The sequence below is a fragment of the Canis lupus genome, chromosome 36, assembly GCF_048164855.1.
Source record: "Canis lupus baileyi chromosome 36, mCanLup2.hap1, whole genome shotgun sequence".
Classification (NCBI taxonomy): Eukaryota; Metazoa; Chordata; class Mammalia; order Carnivora; family Canidae; genus Canis; species Canis lupus.
Window position 1 is genome coordinate 19137338 of NC_132873.1, and position 12148 is coordinate 19149485.

The 12148-nt window shown below is 36.2% G+C and overlaps 1 protein-coding gene across 4 annotated transcripts in view; it reads left to right on the forward strand.

The window, feature by feature from the left end:
• The window catches only part of WDR12 (WD repeat domain 12), a 30552-nt gene that overhangs the window by 7337 nt on the left and 11067 nt on the right, over positions 1-12148 (forward strand). For all 4 annotated transcript variants that reach the window (XM_072813072.1, XM_072813070.1, XM_072813071.1 and 1 more), the window contains 6 exons: positions 1508-1602; positions 3024-3130; positions 4225-4340; positions 4946-5100; positions 6333-6378; positions 8574-8659. In XM_072813072.1, coding sequence (XP_072669173.1) covers positions 1508-1602; positions 3024-3130; positions 4225-4340; positions 4946-5100; positions 6333-6378; positions 8574-8659 — 605 coding nt within the window. The remainder of the gene's footprint in view (positions 1-1507; positions 1603-3023; positions 3131-4224; positions 4341-4945; positions 5101-6332; positions 6379-8573; positions 8660-12148) is intronic.

The window sequence follows — 12148 nt, forward strand, 5'->3', positions numbered from 1 at the left end:
GAGGTGAGAGTTATAAATTAATGCCCAATATTTTCCCCTTCTCCATCTTCAAATAATCCCATAATTTTTTTATAAAGTTTGATATGATGTTTTATTTTGTTTTTCTTTTTTTAAGTAATCTCAACACCCAATGTGGGGCTTGAATTCATGACCCTAAGAACAAGAATCTCATGGTTTTCCCACTGAACCAGCCAGGTGCCCCTGAGATGTTTTTGAACAACTTTATCTTCTTTTTTGGCAAAGGCTGTGGTCAGGATCTGCAATTTTTTCACTACTACCAGGCGATTGTTCATTCAGAGATAGTCCCATAGCATTGCCCATAGGTTCTTGTCTTTACCTTATCTGTTGATATATAGAGATTCTGATAAGTAGTTACTTCTAAATTACAAGACTGTCATATATCTTACTTACTGAAAAAGTGTTTGAGCTGGAATAAGAATTGTTCTTTTAATAGGGTGCCTGAGTGGCTCAGTTGATGAAGCCTCTGACTCTTGATTTTGGCTGAGGTCATGAGATTGAGCTCTGCATTGGCTCCTTGCTGGGTGTGGAGCCACCTTGGAATTCTCTTTCTCCCTTTGCCTTTCCCCACCTGCTTACACTCTTTCTTTAAGGAAAAAAAAAATTATTTGTGAAATAAATACTTTGTAATACCAGTGTATGGATGTGATGCAATAGGAAACACATATTACTGTGTGTAAGTATTCTTACAAAAAAAAAAGCAAGCCTGAAGTCTAATTACATGTTTAAATCCACCTAGTGTACAGGATGTATAGATGGTAGAGGAACATGTTAAAGGACACCTTGGAGATGTAACCAATCAAATATAGAATGTAAGGAATATTAGAAGATAGATGACCCAGTTTCTTTTACAAATAAATGGCAAGGGAGAAAAAGGAGGGGGAACTGCTAAAGATTAAATAAGATATATTAATCAAATATAATATGTGGACTTTACATGCTGATTCTAAAAAACTCACTGTAAAAAGACTTATGAAACAAAAAAACATGAATATTTGCTATTAAAAGGAATAGTGATTAAATTTTTTAACATCCCTACTTTAAGTCCTTATATTTTGGAAATACATACTAAATATTTACAGATAAAATGATAGCATTTCTAAGGTTTGATTTTAAAAAAACCTGCAGAGGCATAGAGTAAGATGTATAGGTGATTGCCCATGAGTTGGTAATTGTCAAAATATGTGATAAGGATGGGGGCTTACAATGTTATTTTTACTTTTATATATATTTGGAATTATCCAGAGAATGAAAAGTTTTTTAAAATAGAGATCATTGTGCCAACAATAACAATAAAAAATTATAACAACGGAAGAAAGAATCTGTTCTTAAAAATCATGTAGGGTAGTGGAATACATGGCCTGATTATGCTATGGAGAAATTCAGAGGCCAACTAGGATAATAGGTACCTGTTGTTTTGGGGTTACTCATATATCTCTACCAATGTTACTTCAGGCTGAGTGATCATTTTATTATGTATTTTTTTTAGAGTTCCACAAACATGTGGAGTTCGATTTCCTTATCAAGGGCCAGTTTCTCCGGTTGCCCTTGCTCAAACACATGGAACTGGAAAACATCTCATCAGTAAGTTCATTCAAATGTTTACCTGCTCTATTTTATGTCAGGTGTTCTTAGACAATGTGGAAAACTTTTAGAATCATCCTGAATCTTTAGCAACCAAGATTTTTATTATTGTTTTTTTCTAGAAATTTGAACTTCAGTTTTTGTGTATTCAGTTTTGAAATCCTCTCTTCTGAGGGTATATTAAGAAATGCAGATGAACAAATATGAGAAGAAAAGGGAATAGCAAATATACGTTTACTGCAAATAAAAGTGTACAAAATGTGTGCATACAAAAACTTACGAGTTAGGTTATTGTGATTTATTGTTGTTCCCCCTTCCTCTAATTTTTAAAGCTTCCTTAATATTGCTTTTATAATTTAAAATACAGCTTTTACACTTTTTTGGACAAGTTTTAGAACTGTGATAAAATGTACTAAGATCTATCATTCTAACCATTTTTATCGAAGTGTATAATTCAGGGGCATTAAGTACATTCACAATATTATGTATGCATCGGTACTGTCCATATCCAGAACTCTTTCATCATCATCATTAAACAAAATGCTTTTATGATTTTATTTTTTAAAGTTTTTTTTCTCCTCCACGTCCCCCTTCACTTTTGGCATAAGTTTTCCAAGGTCATAAATATTTCTTAATACTACTGTTAGGTCAGATAAAATTTTCACCTTTTGCATGGCTCCAGATTTTCTGAATTGTGAAGGGGACTGACATGAAGGAGACATGTTAAACTGGGAGTCCTTTATTTCCATAGTGTACTATTTGTTTTGTTTTTTTAAAGATTTTATTTATTCATGAGAGACACAGAGAGAGAGAGGCAGAGACACAGGCAGAGGGAGAAGCAGGCTCCATGCAGGGAGTCTGACATGGGACTCAGTCCCTGGTCTCCAGGATCACATCCTGGGCTGAAGGCGGCGCTAAACCGCTGAGCCACCCTGGCTGCCCCATAGTGTATTATTTTAAAACTGTACGCCTGATTGATTTCTGGTTTTTCTTCTTTCTTTCTTTCTTTCTTTCTTTCTTTCTTTCTTTCTTTCTTTCTTTCTTTCTCTCTCTCTCTCTCTCTCTCTCTCTTTCTTTCTTTTTCTTTCTTTCTTTCTTTCTTCTTCCTTCCTTCCTTCCTTCCTTCCTTCCTTCCTTCCTTCCTTCCTTCCTTCCTTCCTTCCTTCCTTCCTTCCTTCCTTCCTTCTTTTTAATAATAAATTTATTTTTTATTGGTGTTCAATTTGCCAACATACAGAATAACACCCAGTGCTCATCCCATCAAGTGCCCACCTCAGTGTCCGTCACCCATTCACCCCCACCCCCCGCCCTCCTCCCCTTCCACCACCCCTAGTTCGTTTCCCAGAGTTAGGAGTCTTCATGTTCTGTCTCCCTTTCTAATATTTCCTACCCATTGATTTCTGGTTTTTCTCTGTGACTAGGAAGAGGTTGTGGAACTGGAATATGTGGAGAAGTACACTGCACCTCAGCCAGAGCAATGCTTGTTCCACGATGACTGGATCAGTTCAGTCAGAGGGGCAGAGGAATGGTATTACCCTATTAATGTTCTTCTATCCATTTCATTAGGCTACTTTATCAGTCTTTTTAAATGTACTATGTGAATATTTTTCGGTGATTGACTCTGTGTTCTTTGTGAAAGTAGTTTCGTGATATCTGTATCAGTGAACCATGCCAAAGATCTTTTCATTCAATTTATTTAAGAAGAAACTTATCTGTCTCAAGATGTTGTAGTGACATTCGTCTATGGAATCAGTCAAGTGTCTTAGGGCATTTTGTTTGAGTGTGTTGCTTATAAGACCAAAGATATCATTTGTTTCACAGAGGGGGAAAAAGCCTTGTATAGCCACAGATCTCCTAGCCTACTCCCGTGAAGATGTAGATCATACAATTTATTTTAGGAATAAAAAGGGAAGACTAGATTCAAGCAGGTATGGATGACTCAGCGCAAACCCTTACTGGCCTTACTTGTAGAATAGCACTTGAGAATGGATTATGATTATAGTACAACCTTACTTCTTTTAAAGAATATCTTCCTGGAGTTGGCATACAAGTGATGCTTTTACTGGTTTTAATTTTACTTTAGATGGTTTTACTGTTTTTCTGTTAAATGTTTTTCACTGGTTCAGGACAAAGGACCGTTAGGTTTTACAAGCAATTTCCCTGAGAGTTGTAGTGTTTACGACAGTAGTGAAAATGAAATCTAGCATTTTTTAGTTACATTTGTACTTTTAGGAGGTCAGGAGAAGCCAAATGTAACATCTTCTGATCTATTCTGTTGTGATTTGAAATCTTAGTCTTCCTGTTAAAGAAGTTTTTTTTTTTTTTTAATTTTTATTTATTCATGATAGTCACAGAGAGAGAGAGACAGAGGCAGAGACATAGGCAGAGGGAGAAGCAGGCTCCATGCACCGGGAGCCTGATGTGGGATTCGATCCCGGGTCTCCAGGATCGCGCCCTGGGCCAAAGGCAGGCGCCAAACCGCTGCGCCACCCAGGGATCCCTAAAGAAGTTTTTAAAGTATACTCCTGAAGGTTTACTTTGTCATTGCTTTAGGAATATAATTGATTTCAGGTTTTGAAAAAGCTTTTTGTATTTCATAGAAGTTTTTTTTTCTCTTCACAGGATCTTGACTGGTTCTTATGATAAGACTTCTCGGATCTGGTCCTTGGAAGGAAAGTCAATAATGACAATTGTGGGACATACAGATGTTGTAAAAGATGTGGCCTGGGTGAAAAAAGGTTAGGACTGTTTGCCTAAACTGAAAGGAATCCTGCATAGGGAATTGGAAATAAGCCATTTTCAGTGCTGGGGCAGAATGGGGATCGGGTAGGAAGTACCTCATACCTCAGTTATTGTGAGGTCTTTCAAAAATATAGTGTGCAAGAAGAAAAAGATTATGTAAGAGTGGTAGAATTCAATCCTTACTAAATTATAACAAAATATACCTCGAAGTTAATACTGTGTTAAACTCATATTTTATAGTATTTTTGAAGACTTGTCCTTTTATACCATAAGTAACTGGGTTTTTTTTTTAAGATTTTATTTATTTATTCATGAGAGACCCAGAGAGAGAGAGAGAGAGAGGCAGAGACACAGGCAGAGGGAGAAACAGGCTCCATGCAGGGAGCCCGATTGGGGGATTGATCCCAGGACTCTGGGATCACGCCCTGAGCCAAAGGCTGATGATGCTCAACCATGGAGCCACCCAGGTGCCCCTTTTTATTTTTCAAAGCTGGCTAATGTCTTTCTCAACAACAAATAAGTCAATTCTTCAGTTTCAGAATACAGTGTATTTTAAATTTTTTACTAATTTGTTCTTATTCTTCTGATCTCCTTTCTCCAGATAATTTGTCTTGCCTACTACTGAGTTCCTCTATGGATCAAACTATTCTCTTATGGGAGTGGAATGTGGAGAGAAACAAAGTGAAAGCCCTGCACTGCTGCAGGGGTCATGCTGGAAGTGTGGATTCTATAGCTGTTGATAGCACGGGAACTAAAGTAAGTAGCTAGTGTGTTACTGCTACTGTTGAATTAGAGTTTGAACTTCCTATGCAAAAAATTTTTTCTTCATGTATCCATTGTGATTGTCCTACTTTCATAACAAAGAATATGAAATTGAACCCAAAGTACATAGTCTTATAATAAGAGACATAATGATTCACTTCTTCAGTCTGGGTTTCTTTGGTTTAGAACTTTAATATAAACTGCAGAAATTTTATGAAATCAGATTAATAAGCAGTGTAACTTTATTTATAGTGATTGACATTTTCAACCTTTGAGCTACTCAGTGCTGTCATGAATTGAAAATGTCTAGTTGATCATCTAAGCCTTAGGTACACTAAGGTTAGTGTTAATAAAGGTTGTTTACTACTTGTGCTGATTCACTGTATCATGACAAAATGGTCAGAGTTAATTAAAAGGACACAATCCTGAGTGCAACATTGTATTGACTTTTGAGGGGTTATGCCATTTGAAAATTACCTAAAATTCTGAATTTCAGAGTGCTTCTTCAGCATTTCTTTGCTAATTAGCATAACAGAGGACAATTTCATGCATTCAGAGGTAAAGATGTATGATTATTTATTTGAGCCATAAATAAGGTTTACCTTGTCAAGTCAAAACTTAAATTAATTACTCATACCTTATCTTTTGGCTATAAGAGACAGAAACTCATCTTGAACTTTTTTCAGTTTAAAAGATTGTGAGATCCAGGAAGGAGTGAATAATCCTATCACCAGCATCTGAGACTCAGGAACTGAAGCTTGAATGTGGCCAACATACCTCCCTCACTTATCTTCCTAAATTGACTTTATTCTCTTGCACTTCAGATGGACTTTTTCCATATGGCATTAAAACCTGACCTTCGGTATTCCTAGGTTTTACATTATACCATCAGTCTCTGGAAAAGACTAACTTCAACTCTGTGGAACACAAGTTTTCAAAAAAAGATCCTGGAGGAGGGAGAGATCTGTGGGCACTGTATAGACCAGTTTCCCACCTTGATCTAAGCAACCATAGCCCGGGCACAGGGCCATATAAAAATGGCAGCTCCTTCAGTTGCCATGAGATTGACAATACAACTCCCAGGAGACTAGGAAGCCATGCAGAGGGTACGATAGTAGTAAAAGATTTCAGAACAAAGTAAAGATTTTAAGTTTTAAATAGAAAAAACAAGGCAAATAATATGATTATATTGCATACTCTTTTTCTCTTCATGTATATCTTTTTAGTTTTGCAGTGGCTCCTGGGATAAGATGCTAAAGATCTGGTCTGCAGGTAAATTAAATTAAGTTTTTGTTGTACTTTGACTTATTAATGATGTTTCAAGAATTTCAGTGAAAGAATATTATTTCACACATATTTTTCCATAAAAATGGACCAGAGCTTTTGAGGACAAAAATAAAGGAGCATATAGAGAAAAATTAATATACTTCATTGTGTTTCAAAATGTGTTTCTCTCTACCACACTTTTATTTATTGAACCGTGTCCACACTTTTATTTATTGAACCGTGTCACTGAATTGCTGCAAGTAAGCAACAACATGATTGATGCAATAAGACATAACTGCCTTAGTTCTCAGAGTTCTCTTATTCTGGAACCTGGAAATAAAAATACTTTCTGAGTCATTTTGATAGACTCCACTGTTAGAGAAATTTCTTTTCTTTTCTTTTCTTTTTTTTTTTTAAGATTTTATTTATTCAGGGCAGCCCTGGTGGCGCAGCGGTTTAGCGCCGCCTGCAGCCTGGGGTGTGATCCTGGAGACCCCAGATCGAGTCCCACATCGGGCTCCCTGTATGGAGCCTGCTTCTCCCTCTGCCTGTGTTTCTGCCCCTCTCTCCCTCTGTCTCTATGAATAAATAAAATCTTCCTTTTTTTAAAGGTTTATTTATTTATTCATTCAGATAGAGAGGCAGAGACACAGGGCTGCCCAGAGAAATTTCTTGTTTAAGCTGATTTACTTAAGTTTTTAATGCAGTTTTGCCAAACTTAATTTTTTTTACTTTGAAAACATAGAAGGAACAATTAGAAGAGGAAGAGTTGAAGGAGGGAGGACTCTAAGAGGAAGGTACTTTGACATTAGTGACGGAAAAAAGAGAGGGAAGACCCACAGATATTTAAATTAAAAAGAACTGTGGTCTAGAATTACTTAAAGAGGTAAACAGAAGCAGAATCTCTATTATGTCTGAGGGAATAACCGTATTACAGTAAAATAGCATACAGTTCACAAAGTTGATTTGGGAGATCAAGAAAAGCTTAAATAGTGGCAGGAAATATAGAGGTCAATTCAGTAGATTTCCCAATAAGCAAACAGCTTTGTTTTGTTTTGTTAAAGATTTATTTATTTCTTTTAGAGAGCGAGAGTGGGGGTTGGAGGGCAGGGCAGAGGGAAAGGGAAAGAAAAAAATCTCAAGCAGACTTCCTGCCCTAGGGAGCCTAAAGCTCAAGGCTTGACCTCATAATCCTAAAATCATGATCTGAGCTGAAGTCAAGAGTCAGACACAACTGACTGAGCAACCCAGGCACCTCTTTAAGCAAATAGTTTTGAGGCAGAAAGTGGTTTATTTGGATAATTTTCCTTTTGTAGGAAAGTATATTTTAGTGTATATTTCATTGTCTGAGATACTCTTAATTCATTGTTAGAAAAGTAAAATAGTCAAAATAAACATGACTGGATTATATTTCCTTTTAATGTGTTTGTTTAACCTTGTCATTCCCTTTTTTATAATAAAAATGCAATGTGGGTGAACTAATACTAAGTAATTTTTCATAGATATGGTAAAGTGATTAATATTCATAATGATGATCTTAAAGACATGGCAAAATAACAAACTGGTTAGACTTTATGATTTTAGTGTGCTCTATTTTTTGCTTTTTCCTTTTAGAAGATTGATAACCCAGGTGTTGGGTTTTTTTTTTTTTTCCAGGTGTTGTTTTTAAATATAAATTTCTGTTAACCAAAATAAGGAGGCATAGCTATTCCTTAACCACTTGAGATAACATGGAGAAAACATACTCAGAAATATAAGAATTCTTTTTTTTTTAACTTTTTAAAAAAAATTTAACTTCAAAATACAAGAATTCTTTTTTTTTTTTTTAAGATTTTATTTATTTATTCATGAGATACACAGAGAGAAAGAGAGGCAGAGACACAGGCAGAAGGAGAAGCAGGCGCCATGCAGGGAGCCCAACGTGGGACTGGATCCCGGGTCTCCAGGATCACACCCCAGGCTGCAGTGGCGCTAAACCGCTGAGCCACCGGGGCTGCCCAAAATACAAGAATTCTTTTAGGACTGTTTGCAATCAGAGAGCACCTGGCTGGCTCAATTGGTAGAGTACCCAACTCATGATCTTGGGGTCATGTGTTCGAGCCCCATGTTTGGCATACGGATTACTTAAATAGATAAAAGACCTTGCAATTAATATTTACCATAAATTTTTAAAATATCAAATTTAATTCTCTGTGATACAGTTCCTACAGATGAAGAGGATGAATTGGAGGAACCCACAAATCGACCAAGAAAGAAACAGAAAACAGAACAGTTGGGACTGACAAGGGTAAGTATTTTTGAGAACTTAACTATATTTGGCCTATATTGACAAATATACGACAATTTAATCTTTCCTATTTAAATTTCCCATTTTCTTGCCTTGCTACTTCAATCATAATTAGGCTTTCTTGGAGTAGATTTGTAAATTTTTATTACACATACTGTACTATGCAACATTGATCTGAGTCTTTGAATGTAGTGATACTGAGCCAGGCTTACAGATTGGTGTCGATTATTTAGCTATTATGTTTGATCTCATGGTGCATTTTGTAGTAGAATCTTTTAATTGTGAAAGCTTACACCCAAGTTAAATGAAGCATTTCACTACCTGACTGTTTAATATTGTTTTACACTGAGGATATAATTCTTACAAGGAATGCTAATTATGTCTCCTAAATCAATAGAAACCAAGAGTTTAATCTGATTTTCTATTCTGTCATTTAGCTATTAGATCCAGTTAAATCAAACTCAGAAAGTTCGTCCTGATTCTTATTTGTTCTGTTTTGTTAGGAAAATATTTATCATAATCTGTTCTTACCTATGTTAATATGCTTAATGGGATGGATGGTACTGAATCAGGTTTAGGAAAACTTGTTTTTCACTCACTTTTTATAGCTGTAATGAATGTGCAATAAAGCATATTAAGTTCTTATGGTTACCAATAACAAGATATTTTATAAACATGGTTGAAAACGGAGACACCTAGGTGGCACAGTCGGTTAGGTGTCCAACTCCTGGTTTTGGCTTGGATGATGATCTCAGGGTCCTGGGATTGAGCTTCATGTCTGGCTCCAGCTTGGCTCTGGCTTGGTGCCAGGTCTGCTTCAGATTCTTTCTGCCTCTCCCTCTGCCCCCCACCCACCCAAATAAATCTTTTAAAAAGAAATGGTTGAAAAGGAGGAATAAAGTATGATTATAAAATGATTTGTCAGACTCACATAAAATGCAATAAAAGACAGCACTTAACTGGTTCCAACTCAAAGTAGTGATTTATAACTTCTCAATATATTTTAAAAGATTTTATTTTGGGATGCCTGGGTGGCTCAGTGGTTGGGCGCCTGTCTTCAGCTCAGGTCGTGATCCTGGGATCCAGGATTGGGTCCCACATTAGGCTCCCTGTGATGAGCCTGCTTCTTCCTCTGCCTGTGTCTCTGCTTCTCTCTCTCTGTCAGTCTGTGTCTCTCATGAATAAATAAATCTTTAAAAAAAATTTTTTTTTATTTTTTTAAGTAGGCTCCATGCGCATGCGTGGAGCCCAACGTGGGGGTTGAACTCACAATCCTAAGGTCAAGAATTGGACGCTTAACCAACTGAGCCATCCAGGGGTCCCTAGATTTTTTTTTTTTTTTTTAAAGTAATCCATACACCCAACATGGGACTCCAGCTGACAGACCTGAGATCAGGAGTCTCATGCTCTATCAACTAAGCCAGCCACGCACCCCTATAAGTTTTTGTGTGTGGGTTTTTTTTTTTTTTTTTAAGATTTTTATTTATTTGACAGAGATAGAGCACAAGCAGAGGGAGAAGTAGGCTGCCTACTGAGCAAGGAGCCCCATGCATAGCTGCTTCGCAGGACCCTGGAATAATGACCTGAGCTAAAGGCAGGTCATTAACCAACTGAGCCATCCAGCCCCCAATTTAATACATATAAACATGGACTGCTGAATTCCAAGGGGAATGATCTGGCAGCTACTTAACTTCTTTATCACTTAGTCTTAAATTAAAACTGAGTGCCTTACCAGTTGGATATTGTGCCAGTGGTAATTTAGTGATGCATCTCTCTGATCAACCTTAAGAAATATGTGAGTAGGAAAAGATGTCTTGAATTAAAGAAATTCTTTCTCAGATGGTAGCTTTTCTTCCTTTCTTTCAATTGAAGTCTGACATACATATGGTTAAGTGTACAATGAGTTTTACAGATGTAATCATGAAACAGAATGAAATGAAATTACCAAATGAAACAGAATTACCAACACCCAGAAGTCTCCCTCTAGCCTCCCTCGCAATCAGTAGCCCCTAAAGTTAGGTAGTCACCATTCTAACTGATGTCATCTTACGTTGGATGATATTTTTAAACTTCAGGTGATATCTATGAGATTTCCTTTATGCTGCTACATGCAACAGTTCTTATCATTAATGTATAGCATCCCTTTGCATTGACTACCAGCCTATATCCATTCTTCTTTTGGTGGACATTTAGATTGACTCTAGTTTTGGCTACCATAAATACAGTTGCTAAGAAAGTTCTTGTCTTTTGGTGTACATATTCAGTCATTTCTGCATTTGTAGAATTGCAGAAATAGAATTTCTGGGTCACAGGGTAGGCACAGGTTCAGTTTTCCAAATGTTAGATATTGCCAAAAAGTTTTCCAAAATGGTTATATCAGTTTGTAGTTCCACTGACAGTGTACAAGGATTCATAGTTACTCTACATCCTTACCAGCACTCAGTATGGTCAATTTTTTTTGTCATAACTAATTTCATTTAACATATATGTTATACATTTACTTAACTGTTAAAAATCTATTATTTTCTTGATTTCTGGTGGTGTGTTGTGTAAGTCCTGGCCCTTTGATGCCTAGTTATGAAGTGCCTGTTCATGTTTTTAGCCCATTTTTTTAAAGTGCAAGAAAAAAATATACACGATTAAAAAAAGAAAACAAAGGTGTGTTGTCTTTTTCTTGCTGATTTGTAAGAGTTCTATATTCTCAATTCATTGTCTTAAATACTTTTAAGTATTTTCTCCTAGTTGGTACCTTGTTGATAGGTGTGCACTTTTAAGCTTGCTTCCATTGTCCATTTTATTTGAGAGAAATCATAATATATTCACTTTCTCACTTAAGTGGGGTTTTGTAGGTAGGCTTTAGATTCATGCATTTATAAGTAACTGAAGTTGTGCTGGAAATCCTTGAAGTGTTGTTTGAAGTGACAATTGTGCTGCAGTTAGAAATAATAGAAAGGTTGGATTTTTAAGGCCAAATGATTAGACAAGACAGATCTCAAAAACAGTTATCTTCTCTCTGGTTTTCTTTCTAGTACCTTGCATGTATTAATATGAGTAATACTGCCATTCAGTTAATTTACTTGTCATCCACTTCATACATTAACATATAGTCAGGCTTTTTCTTCATTTTCACTCGAAACTTCTTTTTCTCCTCCAGTATTATTGAGTTTATTTGTTGAAGCGGTGCCAAAGTTGACTTTCCTACCTATTTTTAAAAAAATTTTGCATTTAGGAAAAGTCACTTTTTTTGGTTCGTAACTTTTAATTTTTGATAAATGCATAGAATAACTACTACATAACCAAATACAACACAGTTTATCATCTCCTAACACTCCTGTTGCCCATTTGTTTTTACTTTGCTGTTTTCTATCCTAGAGCCTCTGCTGGATTATCTTTGTTACCTTACTCTTAATTTTGCTTCAGATCATGACAGAAGTAGTTCTGTTCCTCATTCCTCTTATCAGGCTCCTTTACATCATCCAGGAAAATTTT